The sequence below is a fragment of the Taudactylus pleione genome, unplaced genomic scaffold, assembly GCF_031769625.1.
Source record: "Taudactylus pleione unplaced genomic scaffold, aTauple2 ptg000021l, whole genome shotgun sequence".
In the NCBI taxonomy this organism is placed as follows: domain Eukaryota; kingdom Metazoa; phylum Chordata; class Amphibia; order Anura; family Myobatrachidae; genus Taudactylus; species Taudactylus pleione.
The window spans coordinates 12,135,174-12,157,140 of NW_028284423.1; the positions used below are offsets into that span (position 1 = coordinate 12,135,174).

The 21,967-nt window shown below is 42.8% G+C and overlaps 1 protein-coding gene across 5 annotated transcripts in view; it reads left to right on the forward strand.

Annotated features, from left to right (window-relative positions):
- Window positions 1–21,967, forward strand: part of CLCN3 (Cl-/H+ antiporter 3) — a 141,100-nt gene that overhangs the window by 101,844 nt on the left and 17,289 nt on the right. For all 5 annotated transcript variants that reach the window (XM_088448455.1, XM_088448458.1, XM_088448456.1 and 2 more), the window contains 7 exons: window positions 6,011–6,110; window positions 6,430–6,617; window positions 9,746–9,868; window positions 12,068–12,274; window positions 13,440–13,520; window positions 14,337–14,882; window positions 17,837–18,023. In XM_088448455.1, coding sequence (XP_088304581.1) covers window positions 6,011–6,110; window positions 6,430–6,617; window positions 9,746–9,868; window positions 12,068–12,274; window positions 13,440–13,520; window positions 14,337–14,882; window positions 17,837–18,023 — 1,432 coding nt within the window. The remainder of the gene's footprint in view (window positions 1–6,010; window positions 6,111–6,429; window positions 6,618–9,745; window positions 9,869–12,067; window positions 12,275–13,439; window positions 13,521–14,336; window positions 14,883–17,836; window positions 18,024–21,967) is intronic.

The following is a 21,967-nucleotide window of genomic DNA, read 5'->3' on the forward strand; positions in this document are numbered from 1 at the left end:
GATGACAAACCTGCGGCCTGACGGCCCGGGCCTCACTCTGGGAGAATGGTCTTTGCACCAGGACGTCTTTCAACTTCTGGTGGACAGGTGGGGTCTTCCAGAGATAGACCTCATGGCGTCCCGGCACAACAACAAGTTGCCGGTGTACGGGTCTCGAACAAGAGACGAAAAGGCGTCTCTGGTGGATGCTCTGTCCGTCCAATGGACGTTCCAGTTTGCCTACCTCTTTCCTCAGTTTTCCCTTCTTCCGCGGGTAATCCGGAAATTCAAACAGGAAGGGGGTACACTGCTGTTGATAGCTCCCGAGTGATCCAGGTGGCACTAGTTCTCGGACCTCCAGAGTCTGTCCGTGGACATTCCTCTGCGGTTGCCGCTGTGACCGGACCTGCTATCACAGGGTCCTTGTCTTCACCCGGTGTCTGCCCTGTCAGTCTGGTTCCATCTTAGGATTGCTGCGCTCCCTGATGTGCGCACCTTTATGCAGGGTGTTCTTCGCATTCAGCCACCTTTTGTTCCACCGGTGGCTCCTTGGGATTTGGCGGTGGTCCTGAGAGCTCTCCAGGGACCGCCGTTTGAACCACTGGGCTCAGTGGACCTTAAATGGCTTACAGCTAAAACAATATTCCTTCTGGCCATTGCTTCGGCCAGACGTGTTTCTGACTTTGGGGCTCTCTCCTGTAGACCCCCTTTTCTGATTTTTCATAGGAACAGGGCGGTGCTGCGCACTCGTCCTGGATTCCTTCCTAAAGTGGTTTCAAGTTTCCACATCAACGAGGAAATCGTTGTGCCGGCTTTTAACTCACCTGATCTTTCAGTGGGTGAGGCCACTTTGGAAATTGTGCGGGCCTTAAGGATTTATATTGACCGCACTTCTTCTTTTAGGAAGTCGGACGCCTTGTTTGTCCTCTATGGCTTCCGTAAAAAGGGTTGGCCTGCTTCAAAGCAAACTTTGGCAGGTTGGATTCGTATGGCTATTTCAGAAGCTTTATCTTCATGCAGGCCTTCTGGTTCCATCCTCTGTGAGGGCACATTCCATTGGGTCTGTGGGTCCTTCGTAGGCAGCTCGACTTGGTGCCTCTGCAGTCCAGATCTGCAAGGCTGCCACGTGGTCCTCTGTCCATACCTTTGTGAGGTATTACGCTTTTGACACCTTTTCCTCTCAGGATGCTTCCTTCGGGCGGCGGATTCTCCTTTCAGCACAGGAGCGTCCCCACCCTTAAAGGATACTGCTTTGGGACATCCCAAAGGTATCCTGTGGATACCCTATGGACCCTGATGTAGAAAAAATGAGATATGGTAAGAACTTACCTTTATCTCTATTTCTACGAAGTCCATAGGGTTCCACAGGACTCCCACCCCGTCGCACCTGTGCTGCAGATGAGCTTTACTCTGGTCACCATTTTTTTCTGTCTCCCTCTGGTGAGAATGTGATTCTTGTGTGTGTCCAGATCTTTCTTCTCTCTCTTCCTTCTCCTCCTCTGGCCTATGGCTTGGTACGTAACTGAGATGCCTTGGCTCGGGGGCGGGGTATAGGAGGGGGACCCTAGTGCATCCTGGGAGGCTGAAAACTTAACTCTATGGTGCCCGATGCCTGACCTCATCACCTATACCCCAAGGTATCCTGTAGAACCCTGTGGACTTCGGAGAAATAGAGATAACAAAGGTAAGTTCTTACCATATCTCATATTTTTATGCCTGTGGTGTAAAGTAGCGTGCTAGTATAAGTAAATTAAGCTGTTTTTTGGGGGGGGGTTTTTTGCAAACATTTTTTTTGGCATTAGGAACAAAAAAATACACATATGTACAAAGGCATAGAACCTATCCCTTTATCTTCTAATACACAGGTTCTCAAACTCTGTCCTCAGGACCCCAAACAGTGCATGTTTTCCAGGTCTCCTCACAGAATCACAAGTGAAATAATTAGCTCCACCTGTGGATCTTTTAAAATTTGTCAGTGAGTAATGACTACAACTGTGCTCCTGCTAGGTGATCTGGAAAATGTGACATTTGTGGGGTCCTGAGGACCGAGTTTGAGAACCCCTGTTCTAATACATCGCCGCGCCGTTCCCTCACCGATTCCTCCTCTTCTCCCCATGTCCTGTTCTACCCTTCTAGCCACCCTCAGACACTCATTCTCATCCAAAGCAAGCAAAGTATCCAAATGGAAAAAACCTAGTGTTAAGTACTTAGCAGTGTCGAGCCCAGAGGTGGGACTGCAGAGCAATCCAATATTCATATAGGGGAGCCACACCAAGTGTCACCCCAAACGCTGCCAAACATCACTGGCAGTTGGTGTGGCTCCCCTAATTGAATATTGGACTGCGCTGCAGCCCAGCGTCTAGAGCCACCACTCCATCCAGACAATGAGCTTACAGTCCCACAGCACTTGGTACATGTTGCTTTGTCACACAATGACCTCGGCCAAGAGGAACATTTTTACCACTTTTCACCCCTTAAGGCACAGGTTCTCAAACTCTGTCCTCAGGATCCCAAACAGTGCATGTTTTCCACGTCTCCTCACAGAATAAAAAGTTAAATTAATTATATCCACCTGTGGATCCTTTAAAATGTGTCAATGAGTAATGAATACACCTCTGCACCTGCTGGGTGACCTGGAAAACCTGAACTGTGTGGGATTGTGAACTGTGTGGGATCCTGAGGACTGAGTTTGAGAACCTCTGCCTTAAGGGGTCAAATTTCAATAAATCCCTCCTTAGTGAGTGCTTACGTCATGGAAGGAATATACTCCCCAAATTTCATGTTTGTAAGGGTTTGGGCAGGGCGTTGATCAGTCAGTGAGGATAATGCACAGGGGAGGAAACATCACCCCCTAAGGAGTTGAATTTTGAAAATTCCCTGCTTAGTGGATGCCTATATCAAGGAAGGCATATACTCCTCGAATCACATGTTTCTAGGTCCAGGGGTTTGGGCTGGGTGTTTGAGTTAGTCAGGACATTTTGTGTGTGTATTATGTATGTATATATGTGTATATATATATAATATATAATGTGTGTGTGTGTGTGTATATACAGTCAGGTGCATAAATATTGGGACATTGACAGAATTTTCATATTTTGGCCTCTATTCAGCACCATAATGGCTTTGAAATGAAACAAACAAGATGTGCTTTAAATACAGACTTTCAGATTTAATTTGAGGGAATTACATCCAAATCAGGTGAACAGTGTAGGAATTACAACGGTTTCTATATGTGCCTCCCACTTTTTAAGGGGCCAAAAGTAATGGGACAAACTAAACAATCCTAAATCTAACTTTCACTTTTTAATACTTTCTTGCGAATCCTTTGCAAGCAATTACAGCCTGAAGTCTGGAACGCATAGACATCACCAGACACTGGGTTTCATCCCTGGTGATGCTCTGCCAGGCCTCCACTGCAAATGTCTTCAGTTCCTGCTTGTTCTTGGGGCATTTTCCCTTCAGTTTTGTCTTCATCAAGTGAAATGCATGCTCAATCGAATTCAGGTCAGGGGATTGATTTGGCCATTGCATAAGATTCCACTTTTTAGCCTTAAAAAACTCTTTGGTTATTTTTGCAGTATGCTTCGGGCCATTGTCCATTTGCACTGTGAAGCATTTGACTGAATATGAGCATATAATATTGCCCGAAACACTTCAGAATTCATTCTGCTGCTCTTGTCAGCAGTCACATCATCAATAAATACAAGGGAACCAGTTCTATTGGCAGCCATACATGCCCACGCCATGACACTACCACCACCATGCTTCACTGATGAGGTGGTATGTTTTGGATCATGAGCAGTTCCTTTCCTTCTCCATACTCTTCTCTTCCCATCACTCTGGTACAAGTTGATCTGTGTCTCATCTGTCCATAGGATGTTGTTCCAGAACTGTAATGGCTTTTTTAGATGTTGTTTGGCAAACTCTAATCTGGTCTTCCTGTTTTTGAGGCTCACCAATGGTTTACATCTTGTGGTGAACCCTCTATATTCACTCTTGTGAAGTCTTCTCTTGATTGTTGACTTTGACACATATACACCTACCTCCTGGAGAGTGTTCTTGATTTGGCCAACTGTTGTGAAGGGGTTTTTCTTCACCAGGGATATAATTCTTCTGTCATCAACCACAGTTGTTTTCCGTGGTCTTCTGGGTCTTTTGGCGTTGCTGAGCTCTCCAATGTGTTCTTTCTTTTTAAGAATGTTCCAAACAGTTGATTTGGCCACACCTAATGTTTTCGCTATCTCTCTGATGGGTTTGTTTTGATTTTTCAGCCTAATGATGGCTTGCTTCACTGATAGTGGCAGCACTTTGGATCTCATATTGAGAGTCAACAGCAACTGATTCAAAATGCAAATGTCATACCTAGAATCAACTCCAGACCTTTTACCTGCTTAATTGATAATGAAATAACGAGGGAATAGTCCACACGTGTCCATGAAATAGCTTTTGAGTTGATAGTCCCATTACTTTTGGCCCCTTAAAAAGTGGGAGGCACATATAGAAACCGTTGTAATTCCTACACCGTTCACCTGATTTGGATGTAATTACCCTCAAATTAAATCTGAAAGCCTGCAGTTAAAGCACATCTTGTTTGTTTCATTTCAAAGCTATTGTGGTGGTGAATAGAGGCCAAAATATGAAAATTCTGTCAATGTCCCAATATTTATGCACCTGACTGTGTATGTGTGTGTGTGTGTATATGTATGTGTATATATATATATATATATATATATATATCTCTGACCTGTCTTTTGCCTCTTTACCCTAGATTGTGTACTTTTTCCTCCATTGTACTTTTCCTCACTTTTGTTCTCTTTTAGTGCACTAGTTACTTAAAATTAGTGCTTTGGCGTGGCTAAATAGCAAAATGTGCGGTGCGCTAAACAGGGTTATCTGGTGCAATTAGGGGATAGGTGCGTGTGGACACATATGTACAATGAGCGCAAACTGCAGAATTGTACTTTTTACATTTTAAAAATGCATTAAACCTAAAATACAGGTTGTTTTCTATAAAGTAGCTACTAATGACATTCACATTTATATATGTAACAGTTCTCATACCTAGACAGAAGGATATTGTTAGTAAATGTGCTACCTAGCTGAGTGCAGATTATCTGCTCCCTGTAAAGGCGTCTGAGAGTGGCTGGCTGCAGTGTTCTTCATTCTGATTATACACAGGAAGAGTAATAACACCCCTGTGATCGACTAATCTCTTCAATCCTGTTGAGTTGTGTTCCTAATTGTTATTAGTTATGCTGGCCAATCCTACTATCACAGACATAGTGACTAGTTCAGCGTCCAGTTTGGCCTGCACCATGTCCACATTTATGACATTTTATCGATATATCTGACTTTAGTCTAGTTTTAGAGCATGTCCAAACTAGATAAGTAAATAGTGGTGGCGATAGTGTGCTGTTTATGTACTTACTTTCCCAGTACCTGCCCCCTCTTGCATCCTGGTTACTCTTCACTCCTGTAAACTGTTCATTACTGGCACACACCACAGCTACTGTGCAGGAGCGTGGCAGTACCTGCAGTAGTGAGAGGACTCTGCAAATAAAATCCCAGTATGTGCCAGTAGTGTAAAGGTGCGTACACACAGGACGATATCGTTATCGTTCAAAAAATCATCCAGTTTCTGCTCCAAAATGATGAACGATAACTACTAAAGCGCGCTCCCGTTTGTAGTTGGTAGTTGCCGTTCATCGCCCGAGCCTCCTGTCCAACCTGACAATATTGTCAGGTTGAACATGTTCGGTGATGAGGGTAGGTGTCCGGCACTGAATGAAATCGTTCCTGATTTCATTCAGTGTTTGTGGTCCGTGTCGTTAATGACACTGAGCACACCCCTGTCGGGGACACATAGGACGATTTCGTTCGGGGAGCGAATCGTCCTGTGTGTATGCACCTTTAGTTACTGTAGTGTAGGTCAACCAAGGCAGGCTTTACATCCAAGCGGAGCCTGAAAGCTAATGGGTACCTTCTGGAAATAAATTATATAGAATATCAATTGTGTTTGTGTTATCCCCAGATTAACAGCAAGAAGAAAGAGTCTGCATGGGAGTTATCAAAAAGTCTCTATGATGCCTGGTCAGGATGGCTGGTTGTAACACTCACTGGTTTAGCATCAGGTAAATGCGACATACAAGTGTTGTATAAATATCTGCTGTTCTTGGCAAATTAATATACAATACCCTATAATCTGTGATATTTGAATAAGAGGTTGGGGGTCTTGTGTATCTTCAAGATCCATTTACCTCTACTTTCTCCATATACAATCCCCCTTAATGTTAAATGCGGTGTACAGGTGATAAGCAGCTATAAACCTGATCACTTGCCTAGATATAGGCTGTTGTAGAAGTGGGTGAATATTTGTTTTGTTATGGGATCACATTTAGTATAACTTACAAAGTAGTAGTGATAGAAATACATTCTGATTTATGCCTACAGGTGCCCTTGCAGGCCTGATAGACATTGCTGCAGACTGGATGGCGGATTTGAAGGAAGGGATTTGTATGTCTGCGTTTTGGTTTAATCATGAACAGTGCTGCTGGAGATCAAACGAGGCTACATTTGAAGAACGGGACAAGTGCCCGCAGTGGAAAACTTGGGCAGATCTAATAATTGGCCAGGCAGAAGTAAGTCTGTTTTGGAACGTTAATCTGCTTAGTGAAACACGGAACTATACTTGCTGCCTTGTCCGGTTTATTAATACTGTTTTTTATTTCCTTTATTGTATGCATTTTCTACAATTTGCAAAGCTGCCGGCACATCTAAGGAATATGCTAGTAACTATGTATATGTGCCGGAACATCTAAGGAATATGCTAGTAACTATGTATATGTGCCGGCACATCTAAGGAATATGCTAGTAACTATGTATATGTGCCGGCACATCTAAGGAATATGCTAGTAACTATGTATATGTGCTGGCACATCTAAGGAATATGCTAGTAACGACTGTGTATATGTGCCGGCACATCTAAGGAATATGCTAGTAACTATGTATATGTGCCGGCACATCTAAGGAATATGCTAGTAACTATGTATATGTGCCGACACATCTAAGGAATATGCTAGTAACTATGTATATGTGCCGGCACATCTAAGGAATATGCTAGTAACTACTGTGTATATGTGCCGGCACATCTAAGGAATATGCTAGTAACTATGTATATGTGCTGGCACATCTAAGGAATATGCTCGTAACTACTGTGTATATGTGCCGGCACATCTAAGGAATATGCTAGTAACTATGTATATGTGCTGGCACATCTAAGGAATATGCTAGTAACGACTGTGTATATGTGCCGGCACATCTAAGGAATATGCTAGTAACTATGTATATGTGCCGGCACATCTAAGGAATATGCTAGTAACTATGTATATGTGCCGACACATCTAAGGAATATGCTAGTAACTATGTATATGTGCCGGCGCATCTAAGGGGGTATGCAGTCGGGGAGCCGGCGGACCTAATCCCGACAGCCGGCTTCCCGACTGTCATATCCCGCCAAGGGTCTAAAGACAGGTGTCGATATGCCGACGCCTGTCATTAGACATACGCCGGGCGCCGAGCATGGGTAGCCGCTGGGGGGGGAGGGTTAGGGCTCCCGGGGGCGACTTAGGGTTAGGCACCCCTCCTGGAGGCTAGGTTTAGGCTAGGGGACGGGGGGGGGGTTAGCGTTAGGCATCCCCGGGGGGACTTGGGTTTAGGCTAGGGGAAGGGGGGATTAGGGTTAGGCACCCCTAAGGGAGAGTTAGGGGGTAGAATAGGGTTAGCAAATACTTACCTTAGAACGATCAGGATTTCCACTGCTGCCGGGATTCCAACCGCCGGGCATGGGTCCGGCGGTAAATCATACCAATTCCCATGCTAGTAACTACCGTGTTTCCCCGATAATAAGGCCTACCCCGAAAATAAGCCCTACCCTTACTTTTGTAATCCAGTCCAAATTAAGCCCTACCCCAAAAATAAGACCTACCAAAATCCCATTTTGAGCTGGGAACGCTTCTGAGGCCAGCGTTCCCAGTCATGCAGTGCGCGGGTGACATCATATCACCCGCGCGCTAAGGATCCTGTGCGACTGCGCCTGCTGGATCATGTTAGATCCAGTCAGCGCGCAAGTGAGAGGGACATCCCGGACGGCGGCGAGTCAGGTAAGTACCGTACTGTACTGGTGGGTGGGGAATCAATTAGAGGGGGGCTTGCACTGCAATAAGGGAGGCTGCATAAGGGACACTGCTACAGGGGGGGGCCTGCATAAGGGGCATTTCTACAAGGGGGCCTGCAAGGGGTGGGGCTGCATAAGGGGCACTTCTGCAAGGGGGCCTGCATAAGGGGCACTGCTGTCACTGCTAATTAAAATAAGACCTACCCTGAAAATAAGCCCTATGGTGTTTTTTGGAACAAAAAAAAAATAAGGCAGTGTCTTATTATCGGGGAAACACGGTGTGTATATATACATATATACATATACATACTGGGTTCAGTATGTTTTTGACAGTTAAAATGTGGACAGCCAGAACGGGAGCACTGTTGGGTCTAACCTAGTCATGCCGACATGCTAATTATGTGATTCAAACAATTTAAATATTGTTGGCTTTACAACTTCAACTTGGAAGAGATATTTTGATACACTTGAAGTCTTTTGTTATGTAGTAGATTAGAGCCACATTACAACTTGCAGAGTAAGTACAAAATAAGTGGGACCACATTATATAAATTAGGGATGTGCAGGCTCGGATAGGTTCGAGTTTGCACGTGGAGTTCGGATTTTTCCCTCCAAAAAAACGGAACTCAGAACGAGGCAAAACGTCATCTTACATGGACGAACATCATCATTCCTGGTCTTTTGTCCAGGAATGATGATCGTCCATGTAAGATGACGTTTTGCCTCGTTCTGAGTTCCGTTTTTTTGGAGGGAAAAATCCGAACTCCACGTGCAAACTCGAACCTATCCGAGCCTGCACATCCCTAATATAAATTGAATGGGTAATTGGTAACCACCAAACCGCATGGGTTAGAAGGGCCTGATGGGAACAACTTTACACCTAAAATTACTACCCTAGACGTAGTTATGGCTTTCCAGGTTATAATTCTACTACTTTTAAAATGTTTTCCAATTATTCCCTTTCTGAGCTAAATGTTTTGTCATAAGTCTTGTGGGACTTTTCACTAGGGATGTGCAGGCTCGGATAGGTTCGAGTTTGCACGTGGAGTTCGGATTTTTCCCTCCAAAAAAACGGAACTCAGAACGAGGCAAAACGTCATCTTACATGGACGAACATCATCATTCCTGGACAAAAGACCAGGAATGATGATGTTCGTCCATGTAAGATGACGTTTTGCCTCGTTCTGAGTTCCGTTTTTTTGGAGGGAAAAATCCGAACTCCACGTGCAAACTCGAACCTATCCGAGCCTGCACATCCCTACTTTTCACCATCATGGTACCTTTTGTAAAGATAAAATTGCTATACAGAATAACTGACTTTGCTAAATAATAAAGCAGGAGACCATATTCATTGTTGGTATTCTGCCAAATACGGTAACCCCGGCATCGCAAGTTTTCCTGCGCACCTCTTAGGAGTGTGAGGCAAAGCTTGTGATGTAGATGGCTGCGATTTGCCATTCCGAAATGGCAATTTGAATTAGTCATGTTACATTGAATTCCCCCCACAGAGTTTCGCAAATGTCGGCCGTTCTAAAATAGCTTGTATTCCGGGGACTGCATCATAAACGGTAATCTCTGTTTTTCTCTTTGTAGGGTCCTGGATCATATATAATGAACTACATTATGTACATTTTCTGGGCACTGAGTTTTGCATTTTTGGCTGTGTGCCTAGTAAAAGTGTTTGCTCCGTATGCTTGTGGCTCAGGAATCCCAGAGGTGAGCTCTGTATATATTGTTTGCGTAACTTCCAATCAGATTCTCAATTCTGTTATGTTTGAAATGTGCCCCCCCTGAAAACATTCATAGACTGTCTGTGGCTATATATACTACATTTGTTTGCTGTCCAGATCATTGGGATTCCCCGTTATATATTATTCTAGCCATTAATTGCATTAACTGCCCATATCACTATAATGGCAATAAAGAGAAAAAGGCAATAAGAGGGCACTTAATTAAAAGTACTTAGTATAATCATTCTATACAAAGCATATAGTTAAAATAACTTTTAAAGTTATTAGTATAAAGTAAACATTTTTTATATGGTAAAGGTTGCTGTCTCCCTCCCCTTGTTACAGTACTATCTAATGTGACAGTACTATCTAATGTGACAGTACTATCTAATGTGACAGTACTATCTAATGTGACAATACTCTTTAATGTGACAGTACTCTTTAATGTGACAGTACTATTTAATGTGACAGTACTATCTAATGTGACAGTACTCTTTAATGTGACAGTACTCTTTAATGTGACAGTACTCTTTAATGTGACAGTACTATTTAATGTGACAGTACTATTTAATGTGACGGTACTAGTAATGTGACGGTACTAGTAATGTGACGGTACTATGTAATGTGACGGTACTATGTAATGTGACGGTACTATGTAATGTGACGGTACTATGTAATGTGACGGTACTATGTAATGTGACGGTACTATGTAATGTGACGGTACTATTTAATGTGACAGTGCTATTTAATGTGACAGTGCTATTTAATGTGACAGTGCTATCTAATGTGACAGTACTAGTAATGTGACAGTACTATTTAATGTGACAGTACTATTTGTGTTTATAGAATATAAATAAAACACAGAAATCAGGGGGGCACCCATAGCCAGCACGCTCCTGACGCTGATTGTTGCTACACATGGGACATTTTCTCTGGAGAGTCTGAAGGTTAAGGGGCGCATCCACTAGCAGACTTTAAAAAGACTGCACGATTACGACATTGTAATCTTAGTGTTCAATCTAGGTCCGACAGTAGGCAAGGCGCCGGACTTAGAGATAGGGCACTTCTGCGCACGCGAAAAGGGGTGGGTCTTTATGACACGTCCCCTTTTCATCACTCCTGGGGGCGAGCCTGGCACTTAAACACATGCCGGGCAGCCCCCAAGCGCTGCGGTCACTGTGAAAGGATGCCGGGCGCATGCGCCTGGCATCCATTCACCGGTGGTGACTGCCGCGCCGCCGTTTTGTCTACCCGTGGGTCGCAGTGTCAGAACCCGCAGGTTTACTAGCGGGAACGCTAGTAATTGTGCAGTCATTTCACAGTCTGTGCTGTGCCTACACTGAACGTTCATTGTAGGCACATCAATCCTCCCCTAACATGCTCAACCTGACGTTATCATCAGGTTGTCCAGCATGTTCGGGTGATGATTGATGTCTGATACGACCAGCAGGAGCGCGCATCGCTGGTTGTTTCAGACATTAATGTGCCCGATTCATGCACGATTCATGAGCGATTGAACGATAACGATATCCTTATAATTCAATTGCACATAGTAATTGGCAAGTGGATGTGCGCCCTTTACTGGTTGCGCCCATCTGTGGAGTAAGGCGGAAGTAGTAGTGAGAGCCTGGATTGGGTGCTGTGGATCATGTCCTTGGGGTCTTTTTAATTGTATTTCTAAATAAAAAGGATCCTGCATTAGGTTGTATTGGTACTGACTCTTCCTGAGAAATAATTGCCTTGTGACTTAGCACAAGCACCGTATCCTATCTTGTATGCAGATAGTATTTACTCTTTTGAGAATATCCATATGAACCTAAATATACTCTTTTAAAGTGCATGTGTTTACCTGATTTTACCATAGATTATACATACTACACTATATGGGCTCTGCCCTATTTTCTGTTTATTTTTTTCTTTTAGATTGGTATAGTAAAACCAGTGATGATAAACTTCGCTATCACAAGTTGATTTGTGTGTGGTGAACACATACTATGTGTAGGGGAAGGGGGTGTAAGCATATCAGATAATAGTATCTGAGCTTGGCGGGTTGTGGTTTGTAGAGGTAATTTAATTTTGACACGAAGGACCGATTTAATTTCACCACTGTAAAAAAAGAAAAAGCAGACTCAGAACCTATGTTTAATATCCATTATTAAATATGATTCTTTTTTGTGTTTTACAGATTAAAACCATTTTAAGCGGCTTCATCATTAGAGGTTATTTGGGCAAATGGACATTGTTGATCAAAACTGTCACACTGGTGCTTGCCGTGGCTTCAGGCCTGAGCTTGGGGAAGGAAGGCCCCTTAGTACATGTTGCTTGTTGCTGTGGAAATATATTTTCCTACCTCTTTCCTAAGTACAGCACAAACGAAGCTAAAAAACGTGAGGTGAGTCACAGCACACATACAACAACAACAATAACATTTATGTATGATACTGTTAGATATGAAGAGGATAACGCAGCTTACTGACGTGACCGAAAAAGACCCTGAGGAACTGCGTGTTGGTCAGCGTCTGAGAATTTATACTGTGATAAACCACCATTGCACAGGGTTTGTGCTCTCTGGATGCACGTTACTGAGTAGAATGGACTAGTTTGGTATCTTCTCTCTAAACTTCAACTTGCCTCACACTATGTGGGTGAGGGAGCGCCCGAAGCTATTCAATTCAACGTGATGTTTGGGTGGGCTAAAGGATTTCATCTCGCACCCTCCTGGGATGCAAGGAGAAATCCGACAAAAGTGCCGGCTGCGCGGGTGTTTTCCGGCTTAGCGTGTCGCTAACAACCGCAAGGCCGGCACATTAGTCGGAGAAAGCCGAAAGCCGGTTCTCGGGACTAAACACGCAGGTTAAGTCACAAGAACTGGCACTCTCCGACTTAACAGCACGCTGAATTGAATAGCTCCGGAAACTAGCTCCAGGGGCTATTCAACATCGCACTGAATTGTATTGCGCTCTGTGGGGTAAATATACTAATAATAGTTTTTTGGGGATTCCCGTCGGGGTTGTGATTCACTAATATACTAAAGCTGAATCCGCTGGGAATCCGATGAAAATGCAGCAGGCTTTAGAGCACAATAGAATATCCGCTCACCATGAGTGTTATTTTGAGCTGAAGTTGAGACCCTGGATTTACTGCCACAAAGCCAACTGCAAACCTGTCCTTTCTCATGCAGGTGCGAGTTTGTGTGAATCACTGCGCAGACCAGTATGATCTATGCAGCCTTTTCTTTGTTAACATTTTTAAAAAAGTGTAAAATTAAAAGAAACCATGTGGGGTTACCCCCCAAAATGATTACCAGCTCCAGTTCAATCGACTGAAGATTTTAAATGACAGTTGAAAGCGATGCAGAATAAATACTGTTACTTTGGACTCTAAACCGCCATCGATACCCGTTGAATTTAAAGGGACCGTAAATTTACCCCAATGAAAGAAAGTTCCTGAGAGTAAACCTCCCGTCCAGCCATAACATAACGATGTCTTCCAATCAGTGGCTTGACTGATGTTTACTAGCTTCCAGTCCTAATCACACTCTCATTTCTGTTTTACAGGTTCTTTCGGCAGCTTCAGCAGCTGGTGTGTCTGTAGCATTTGGAGCCCCTATTGGTGGAGTCCTGTTTAGTTTGGAAGAGGTGAGTAACACTAATATCTTTCCAAGAAAGCTTGATTGCTTGTTTGTGTGTATAGGTCTGTGTATGTATAAAATATATATTATATATATATATATATATATATATATGTGTGTGTATGTGCAGTATTCTGTACAATATATAAAATAATGGAGAATGTCTCGTCTTCGTCATGAACGGTAGGATGTCCCCCCTACTGCCAACTACTCCCACTGCTGTGTTGGACAGACAGGACAACATGCATAAGATGATGCTTTCCAAAAGCAAATGTCAGCAGGCTGGGGAGGGCCCTGTGAGTGACTGGTCAATAATACTAGTATTACAATAAGGAATAACACTACTCCCTCATTGTAATGTAAACGGTGTATATGAAGTGACCTCGGAGTTCCATGGCCTGTATGGATGCACTCCGCCTAGAACCTTGTGCTTCTATACGATGAGAGAAGGAAGGAGTGGATACATCTGCACACATCAGCCAGTAATGAATAGTATCCCCGTTTTCTATATGACCACAGAACTGGCTTCTGATATCTTTTTACTTTACAGCATAGTACAATGGGTTACATTATTCCTTACCAGGCACAAGTTTTCCTAATGACATCTGAACTCGCTCTTTATATAGATTTTGTAATACAGTATACAGGAGTTTATACATTAACTACACATGTGTAACACATCCAGTTATTTGTATCCCTTATCTCAAGCAGTACTGTGTGCGTATTCATGTATAGATCAGTGAACACAGAAAATGTCTAAGTATACTGATCATGATCTCCCCTTACTTGTGTGGTGAATCGTTACATCTTGTTGTTCCTGCAGGTCAGTTACTACTTCCCGCTGAAGACATTATGGAGATCTTTCTTTGCAGCTTTGGTTGCCGCTTTCATTTTAAGGTCAATCAACCCTTTTGGGAACAGTCGCCTTGTGCTCTTTTATGTGGAATATCACACTCCTTGGTACCTGTTTGAACTCATCCCCTTCATTCTCTTGGGTGTGTTTGGGGGCCTGTGGGGAGCATTTTTCATCCGTGCAAACATCGCCTGGTGCCGACGCCGAAAGACAACTAAGTTTGGGAAGTATCCAGTGCTAGAGGTTATTGTGGTGGCTGCTATCACAGCAGTCATTGCGTTTCCTAATCCATATACTCGATTCAACACCAGCCAGCTGATTAAGGAATTGTTCACAGACTGTGGGCCCCTGGAATCTTCTTCCCTCTGTGACTATAAAAACGACACAACTGCTGGCAAGATTGTGGATGATATCCCGGACCGGCCGGCTGGAAATGGCGTGTACTCGGCCATGTGGCAGCTGTGCTTGGCGCTTGTATTCAAGATCGTAATGACCGTATTCACGTTTGGCATTAAGGTAAGTGATTCTGAAAGCAAGTCGCTCTCTCGACACTTGTCAATTCTTGCTATGGAATATATCCAATATTATTGGCATGCCATCATAAAAACAAAGCTTTACTTTTTATTCATTTATGTTTATGTTGTTGAATGTAAAATATCTTGGTATTGGTTTTGCATTTTCATGGTAAAACGTAAAGGGCCATTACGGTTCCCATGCATTTTGGTCGGGTGGCTGATCCAGCTATACAAGTACATGATGGGCACTGTTAGTGGGTCACATGACAACTGCTGCTTTGATGAGGATTACGAAGTAAGTCTAACACTGCCTATGTACATCAGCATTACAGCGTGTGTGAGCACTGTTACTTTATTCTGTTGGCATATGATGGGATTACCTGTGACCAGACTTTTTATTAACTTAATTATGATTTGATTTAGTATGGACATGTTGCCCTTCTGCTCAGATGCTGTAATGTTGGAGATATTGCCCATATTTCACAATATGCATTAGCAATACAACCTTGAAATCCATTACTTCATTACCCATGTAATGTGCTGAGATGGGGATTGGGGAAATGCCAATTCATCATTACAAGTGCAGAAAGCGGCCTCCACTTATTGCTGTGATTTCTCATTTCTTTTTTTAAGTTAAATGGAGCATCATTATATAGTGTCATGGTTTGCTTATGACTATAATGGGCAGCATTCCGGATCTGGGGTTTTTAAATGCAGCCCTGAAATGTATTTATTTTCATGTTTAGCTACCCCTTCTCCCCCTCCCTCCGGCATGGCACATACATCACTCACATGGCCATCCAGGTGAGTAATTAATGTCCCGGTGGGAATGGACAGGGTAGTCCATGACCCGGCAAACGGGGAAGTGGCCAAAGTGTGCCAGCTTCTGCGCACTCCTGTGGTTACAGTAATAAGCAAATGCTAATTTAAGACTCCACGGTGCGATGGAGAGTACAAGCAGTGAGACGCCCACTTTCATGCTGCATGGTCTGTGTATTTGCGATGGCGATTGTAAACCGCAGCATTCACAGACATGCCCATGAAACTGACCCATTTTGCAATATCTTTAGGGCTCTTCCCAGTTTCCACCCTGATACGCTCAGGGATCGCAAAACCCATTCTCAAGTGTTAGCAATGCCGTACGCAATTGCAAACTGCATAGGACACTTGGGTTCACGTGTGCGGAGTAAGGGATTCCTGGACTTTTCTCACATGCGCAGTAACAAAACATCGCTCAACTGTGTAAATATCGACACTACGTCCATCTCTGATTCAGGACCATTATCTATAGATCCGAGTAATCCCATTTACAAGTGTGTGCCTTTGCAGCTGCTGATAATGTCTATTACAGCCACCTCCTCCAGCAGCAGTAATATCGGTAATACTCAGTGCCATGCCAACTGTAACTATGATGTCCAGGCATATATAAATCACCAACATTAAGAAGTCTCCTGTGAAAATAGAGGCTAATGTGGTCACCAGTAGTAATATTGCCATCCGCTGTAGTAGTACCTGTGGCTGCTTCCTGCTGCTCTCTGTACAGCTGATTGTACCGCCAATGCAATGCTGCATGTGTGTCACTGCATGTGTGTGGCCTCTAATTGGCTAGAGGTCAACCAGAAGTAAACGGCTCTTACTGAGAGGGTACTGATACATACATTCATCACCCTCATTCTATGCCCACACACACCTCTGGGAAGGATACAGGTTTCCCTGATATGGCAGAGGCGAAAAAGTAAACAAAAGGAAAATATTGCAGTGTGTTTCAGCCATTGCTGCTTGGCCCCTATATTAGATCTTTAAGGAGCACTGACTACCACACACTATGCACAGGCCTACCAGATGGGCACCAGGGCTTTTGTGAATGAACAATCATTTTTGGACGTACCTTACTACAAGTGTTGTGTTTTGCCCTCTAAAGGCATCTACGTGTATCTGCTCTTCTGCTGTTAATGGATCCAGCTTTGTGTTGACGCTGTGGTTTTAATTTTTTATTATTTTTTTTGTTTGTTCAGTGGGTTTTTTTTTTCTGTTTTTGAATTGTGTATTACTTGAGGAGGGCTATGTTGTCTCATGTGAGAGAGATGTGTGGGATCTGTAAAACCTCATTACCCATTACATGTATAATAGGAGCATTCAATGCCTATTCTTACACAGCTTGTCAAATGTTAGATACCTGAAATCTCTGCCCCTTTCCATGCTTACAGTGAGAACAGTTATATTGATTTATAATATCTTTGTGTGTGAGCTTTGCCCAGCAGTCCAGGGCATCTGCCACACACTCACATAGTCAGCTGTGATAAGGTCATTAGTGATAATGTAGCTACATGTTGCTGTGTAACGCAGTGCGAGTATGACAAATCATTGACACTGGAATAGAGAACCTTTGTTGGTAACTACAGCTCTTGTATGTAGGGATATGTAGTCAACAACACAATTTTTGTACATTTCTATCTATAACATTTAATAGCTGTAAAAATAGAGGAGAATAATACCATTCAACTATCTGTTCCCTTTATTGTTTAGCTGTCCATACAGAAGCAGAATCTCCCCAGTCTGGCCATACACATAAGTGGCCAACTTGGATGATAATCCGTAATTTGCCGTCGACCTGTGCTGCGATCTCTGGCCAATTGCTTTGTATTGCAGCAAGTGTGGTCACCTAAAACGTGTGTAAGGAAAGCAAGCAGTCTGGCACATGTCTCCTTCTCATGATACATTGTCCTCTCCAATGCCCTTTATCATTTTGGAGCTATAGTATAATAGCCGTGTTTTACTTAATGTGTAGGGTTTATGCCTTTTTTGCAAAACAAACCTGGGAGATTCACAAAAATATATTCTCACCCAATATATTGTTAGTTGGTCCTGCACAATGCTGCTTTGTCTATTGTTCTGCACTACCTTGTACTGTACACCAAGGGGCCACATTTACTTACTGTTGTCCTCTAATTGCAGGTTCCTTCAGGCTTGTTTATCCCAAGCATGGCCATTGGCGCCATAGCAGGAAGGATTGTTGGCATTGCTGTGGAACAGTTGGCTTATTACCACCATGACTGGTTCATATTCAAGGAGTGGTGCGAAGTTGGTGCTGACTGCATCACTCCAGGACTGTATGCCATGGTTGGTGCTGCGGCATGTTTAGGTAAGTGCGAAGTCACCAGCTACTGCAATAGCATAAGGCACTTGTCTAAGTTTCACTATAGGAAATATTCTTACAGTTTAAAAGAAAAGAAAATTTAAACTTTGTATCCTAGATGTCTATACAGTATGTATCATGATTTAAGTAGTACAAATAAAAATTGCATCCATTAGTCAGACCTTCTATTGTATTTATATTCTTACTTAGGAGCTGCTTCTAATACAGCTTTATTTTTAGTTTAATTGGACATATCATCCTTAATTAAAGGGGTTTTGTTATCACAACCTCTCAGCCGCTGATTGAATCTCCCCTAACGAGTGTTATAAGACATCTATGAGATGCTGATCCCATACTTATTGGTTTATATTGGTCAGAGCTGACTGGTTACTCGGGCAGTTGGTCATGGAAGCTGGTGTTTCCCTAAAGTAGTGTTCCACCTTTAAAAGGCATACAAGGCTCCCAAAAAATGAATCGTGCTGCCCGTCTCTGTTCTAATAAATGCATATGTTTACACTGCTTGTTTTCATACCAGTGTTAAATGATATTGCAGACATTTTCTTTCGTCTTACCCCATATACAATCTTGTGCCTAGCCACAGAAAGTCCTTTGACTCCAAAACAGGTGCCAACAGTTTGAATTGGCTTATTTAATAATGCCCACCTTTTGAGGAGAGTTTATAAGTGTACAGATGCTTCATGATCACTGTAGGAGAATAGCGGTGGTAACACAGCATTATAAATATGTGCATTTCAGAGAGAGAAAAGCTGATACTGGAGATTGTTTAGGGGCCATGTTTGGTGCAGTGAACTGGTGTAATGGTGAGTGGCTTCCTTGTCAGAGTTCAGCAACTGTATTCTGCTGTCACAAAGCACCATTAGATGTAATGCTGGAGTATCTTGCAGAGTGCTTGGAAGTGTTGCCATGGCAGTTAACCATTTAATAGATTTTGTGTCCTGTGTAAAAATAAATATAAAACTCTAATGACATTTCTAAATAAGCATATATGGGCATCTGAGACAAAATAAAGGTGTGGCAATCCAAAGGCCACCAGCCAACCTTTTCTCTCTAAAGGTGCATACACACGGAGCGATAAAACTTAACGATATGAACTATATCGTTATCGTTCATATTTATGTACTTACCAACCTGTCAACGACCGACGATGAGTGTTCCAGCATGGACGATAAAGATATCTTTCATCGTCCATGCATGCCGGCCAACTTTGCCTGTTTAGAGATGTGGCAGGATGACTTCACTGAAAGATATCTTTCAAGTCGGTGGTGGTACAGATCGTACCGTGTGTATGCAGCTTAATGGGAAAACAACCGATAAATTCAGATTGGTCACAGTACTGCCTTACTGCAGAGTTAAGCTGGGTACACACTGACAGATATATCTGTCCAATCTGTCTGTTGGGAACCAATAGAAATTTGCTCCAAAACCCTGACCAGAGTTTCCTGTCCACCAGACAGATTGGACAGATATATCTGTCAGTGTGTATCTTTTTCCCTGTACTACCCAAGTAGTGTTTTATTTTTTTTCTAGCATATATTGTGTTAATCCACGTACTGAAAGCCGTTTCTGTGCTTGACTGTTGCCCTGAATCAATGAGAACGCTGTGAGGGGAAGTGCGTGTTTCTGTGAAATAGTTTTGCTTTTATTGCATTTTTACAGGGTGACCACGCAAAAACTTTACAGCAGCTATTAAATAACCTGTATTGTTATATATTCCGATGGGGCTCTTCAAATTCCTGCAGATCTATGACTAGAAAAGGATAGATTTTATTCTGTAAATGTTTGCTTACATTACTGTGAGTGTTTCAGTATCTGAATTAAAATGACTTGGGTAATTTAACATAAAGGCCTAAATGTAATAGCCTGAGATTTGCGGGCACCAGCGCAATGTCGATGATGTAGCCACTAGATTTAGAGGCTATTTATGTTGAAGTAAAACCGACTTAGTTTTTCCTTTTAAAACACTTGCTGCTTTAAATCTAGCAGTTATATTTCCAGAATCGTGAATGTGCACGCAAAACGCAAACTAATGCACTTGAGCCGTAGTTTATTTTTATGTAGACATTGGGTGTTTTAGATTAGGGTATTCATTATTTAAGCCTCAAGTTAACAATGGGTCCCTAAAGTAATTGTTTTGAGGAACATATTATTTTGCTGTGATATATTTATTTTATTTATATCCAGCTTCAGTATTCTAGATTGTTGGGATGTTTTTTTTATGTAGTCTGATTATTAAACGGCTCCTGCTCCCTATTCCCCCTCTATCGGTAATGGCCTGTTAGCCAGCATATCGGATGGTGTTGTACTCCTGTCCGTGAATTGATGAAGGTGCACACCATAATTGCCCTCCTATTTTTGGGTTAAAGCACTGTCCTTGGAGTGGCAGAGTCCCACAGGCAATGCTGGAAAGTCAGTGGGAAAGCAGGATAAAGTCTGGGCCAAGGCATATTTAGAGCTGAACGCTCCCTGGAATCAGCATCATGGATCCTGTAGACCACATGACTTGCAGGACCCATACTAGACACAAGTGGTTACAGAGATCATTACTAGGTCAGCCCAAGTTCCTGGATGTAGTTTATAATCTTAAGCTACTGATAGTATTTCTGTTTCTGGTTTCTTCTGGCTGTTAAGGGAGAAGACTATTTATAGGTTACAGATCCGCTGTGTGGACTTCAAGATTTCTGGCGCCAGAGATCAAGGGAGTGATCTGGGAAAGTGAAATATTCCTTCTGTAGAGATGTTCCAATTTAGGCCACACATTCTTTTGAAATCTGAGGCATAGGTACTTGTGAATGAACAAGGGATAACCATTACAAGCAAAGTTTTTCATTTTAATCAATCCAATAATCCTCTCCTCTGAATAGTTCTTATTCACCATTGTGAATAAAAGGACCTGTGTGTTACACAGCAGGGACGTTTGAGCCTCAGATTGCATATAGTTTATCTCTGTCTGTTATTTCTGCCTAGTTGTTAAAGAAAACTGTATTACTATGCATTGTAAAGACATTGATGGAAAGTCTTTGTTTTATATAGAATTATTAGGTATTAGTGGCTCTGATTTTCTTTAGTGTTGTTTATTTCAAAGAGGAATGTGGGAATATGCTTACACCAGTTACATATACTATTCTATAGGTACGGAGCTCCTACACAATCGCAAAACATTTACATTTGTCAATACTAAAAACTGCTTTTTACATATTGAAATACTTGGAAGTACAGGTATTCACTTTCCACTGCTGCTCTGTTGCCGAGTGCCAAGTATTATGCTGCGTACACACGCAGTGATTTTCGTGGAAGATTTGAACAATAACGATATCGTGGCATTTGGTAATCGTCCACTGATCGTTCAGGTTTTGGCCCCTGCCAACCGCTGAACGATCAGTGATGGGTGGACACATATGGGCGATAGCGCCCATCATCCCTGCATGCTGGACAACCTGCTCGATATCGAGCAGGTTACTATAGGGTCCCGTGATCGCGGGTCGCTATAGTTGCTGGCAAGTTGGTGGTGTGTGGGATGATCTATATAGATCATCCAATACACCAGGGAGGGTGCATTACGATCTGCTAGCGATATCGTATCACTGGCAGATCGCTACGTGTGTATGCACCATTAGGCTCCTCCATTTTCTCTGATTGTATCCTATTAGGATCTGATAGAGAGTATGCCCTTTGTTATAACTCAACTAACCCATACACAAGTTTGCCAGCCTGTCAATGACTCTGTGCCTGCTTTGGTGAAATGGATTACATTAGCATAAACAGTCCATTTATACATATATAATATTCAGCAACAGTCTTTTATACAAATAAATGCCCAATAGTGATGTGTGCTTCTTAGCATAACTCTTCAAAGAAGAACATATGGAAATCTGTGTCCCACATAGAGCAGGGATGGGGAACCTCAGGCCCGGGGGCCGTATAAGGCCCGC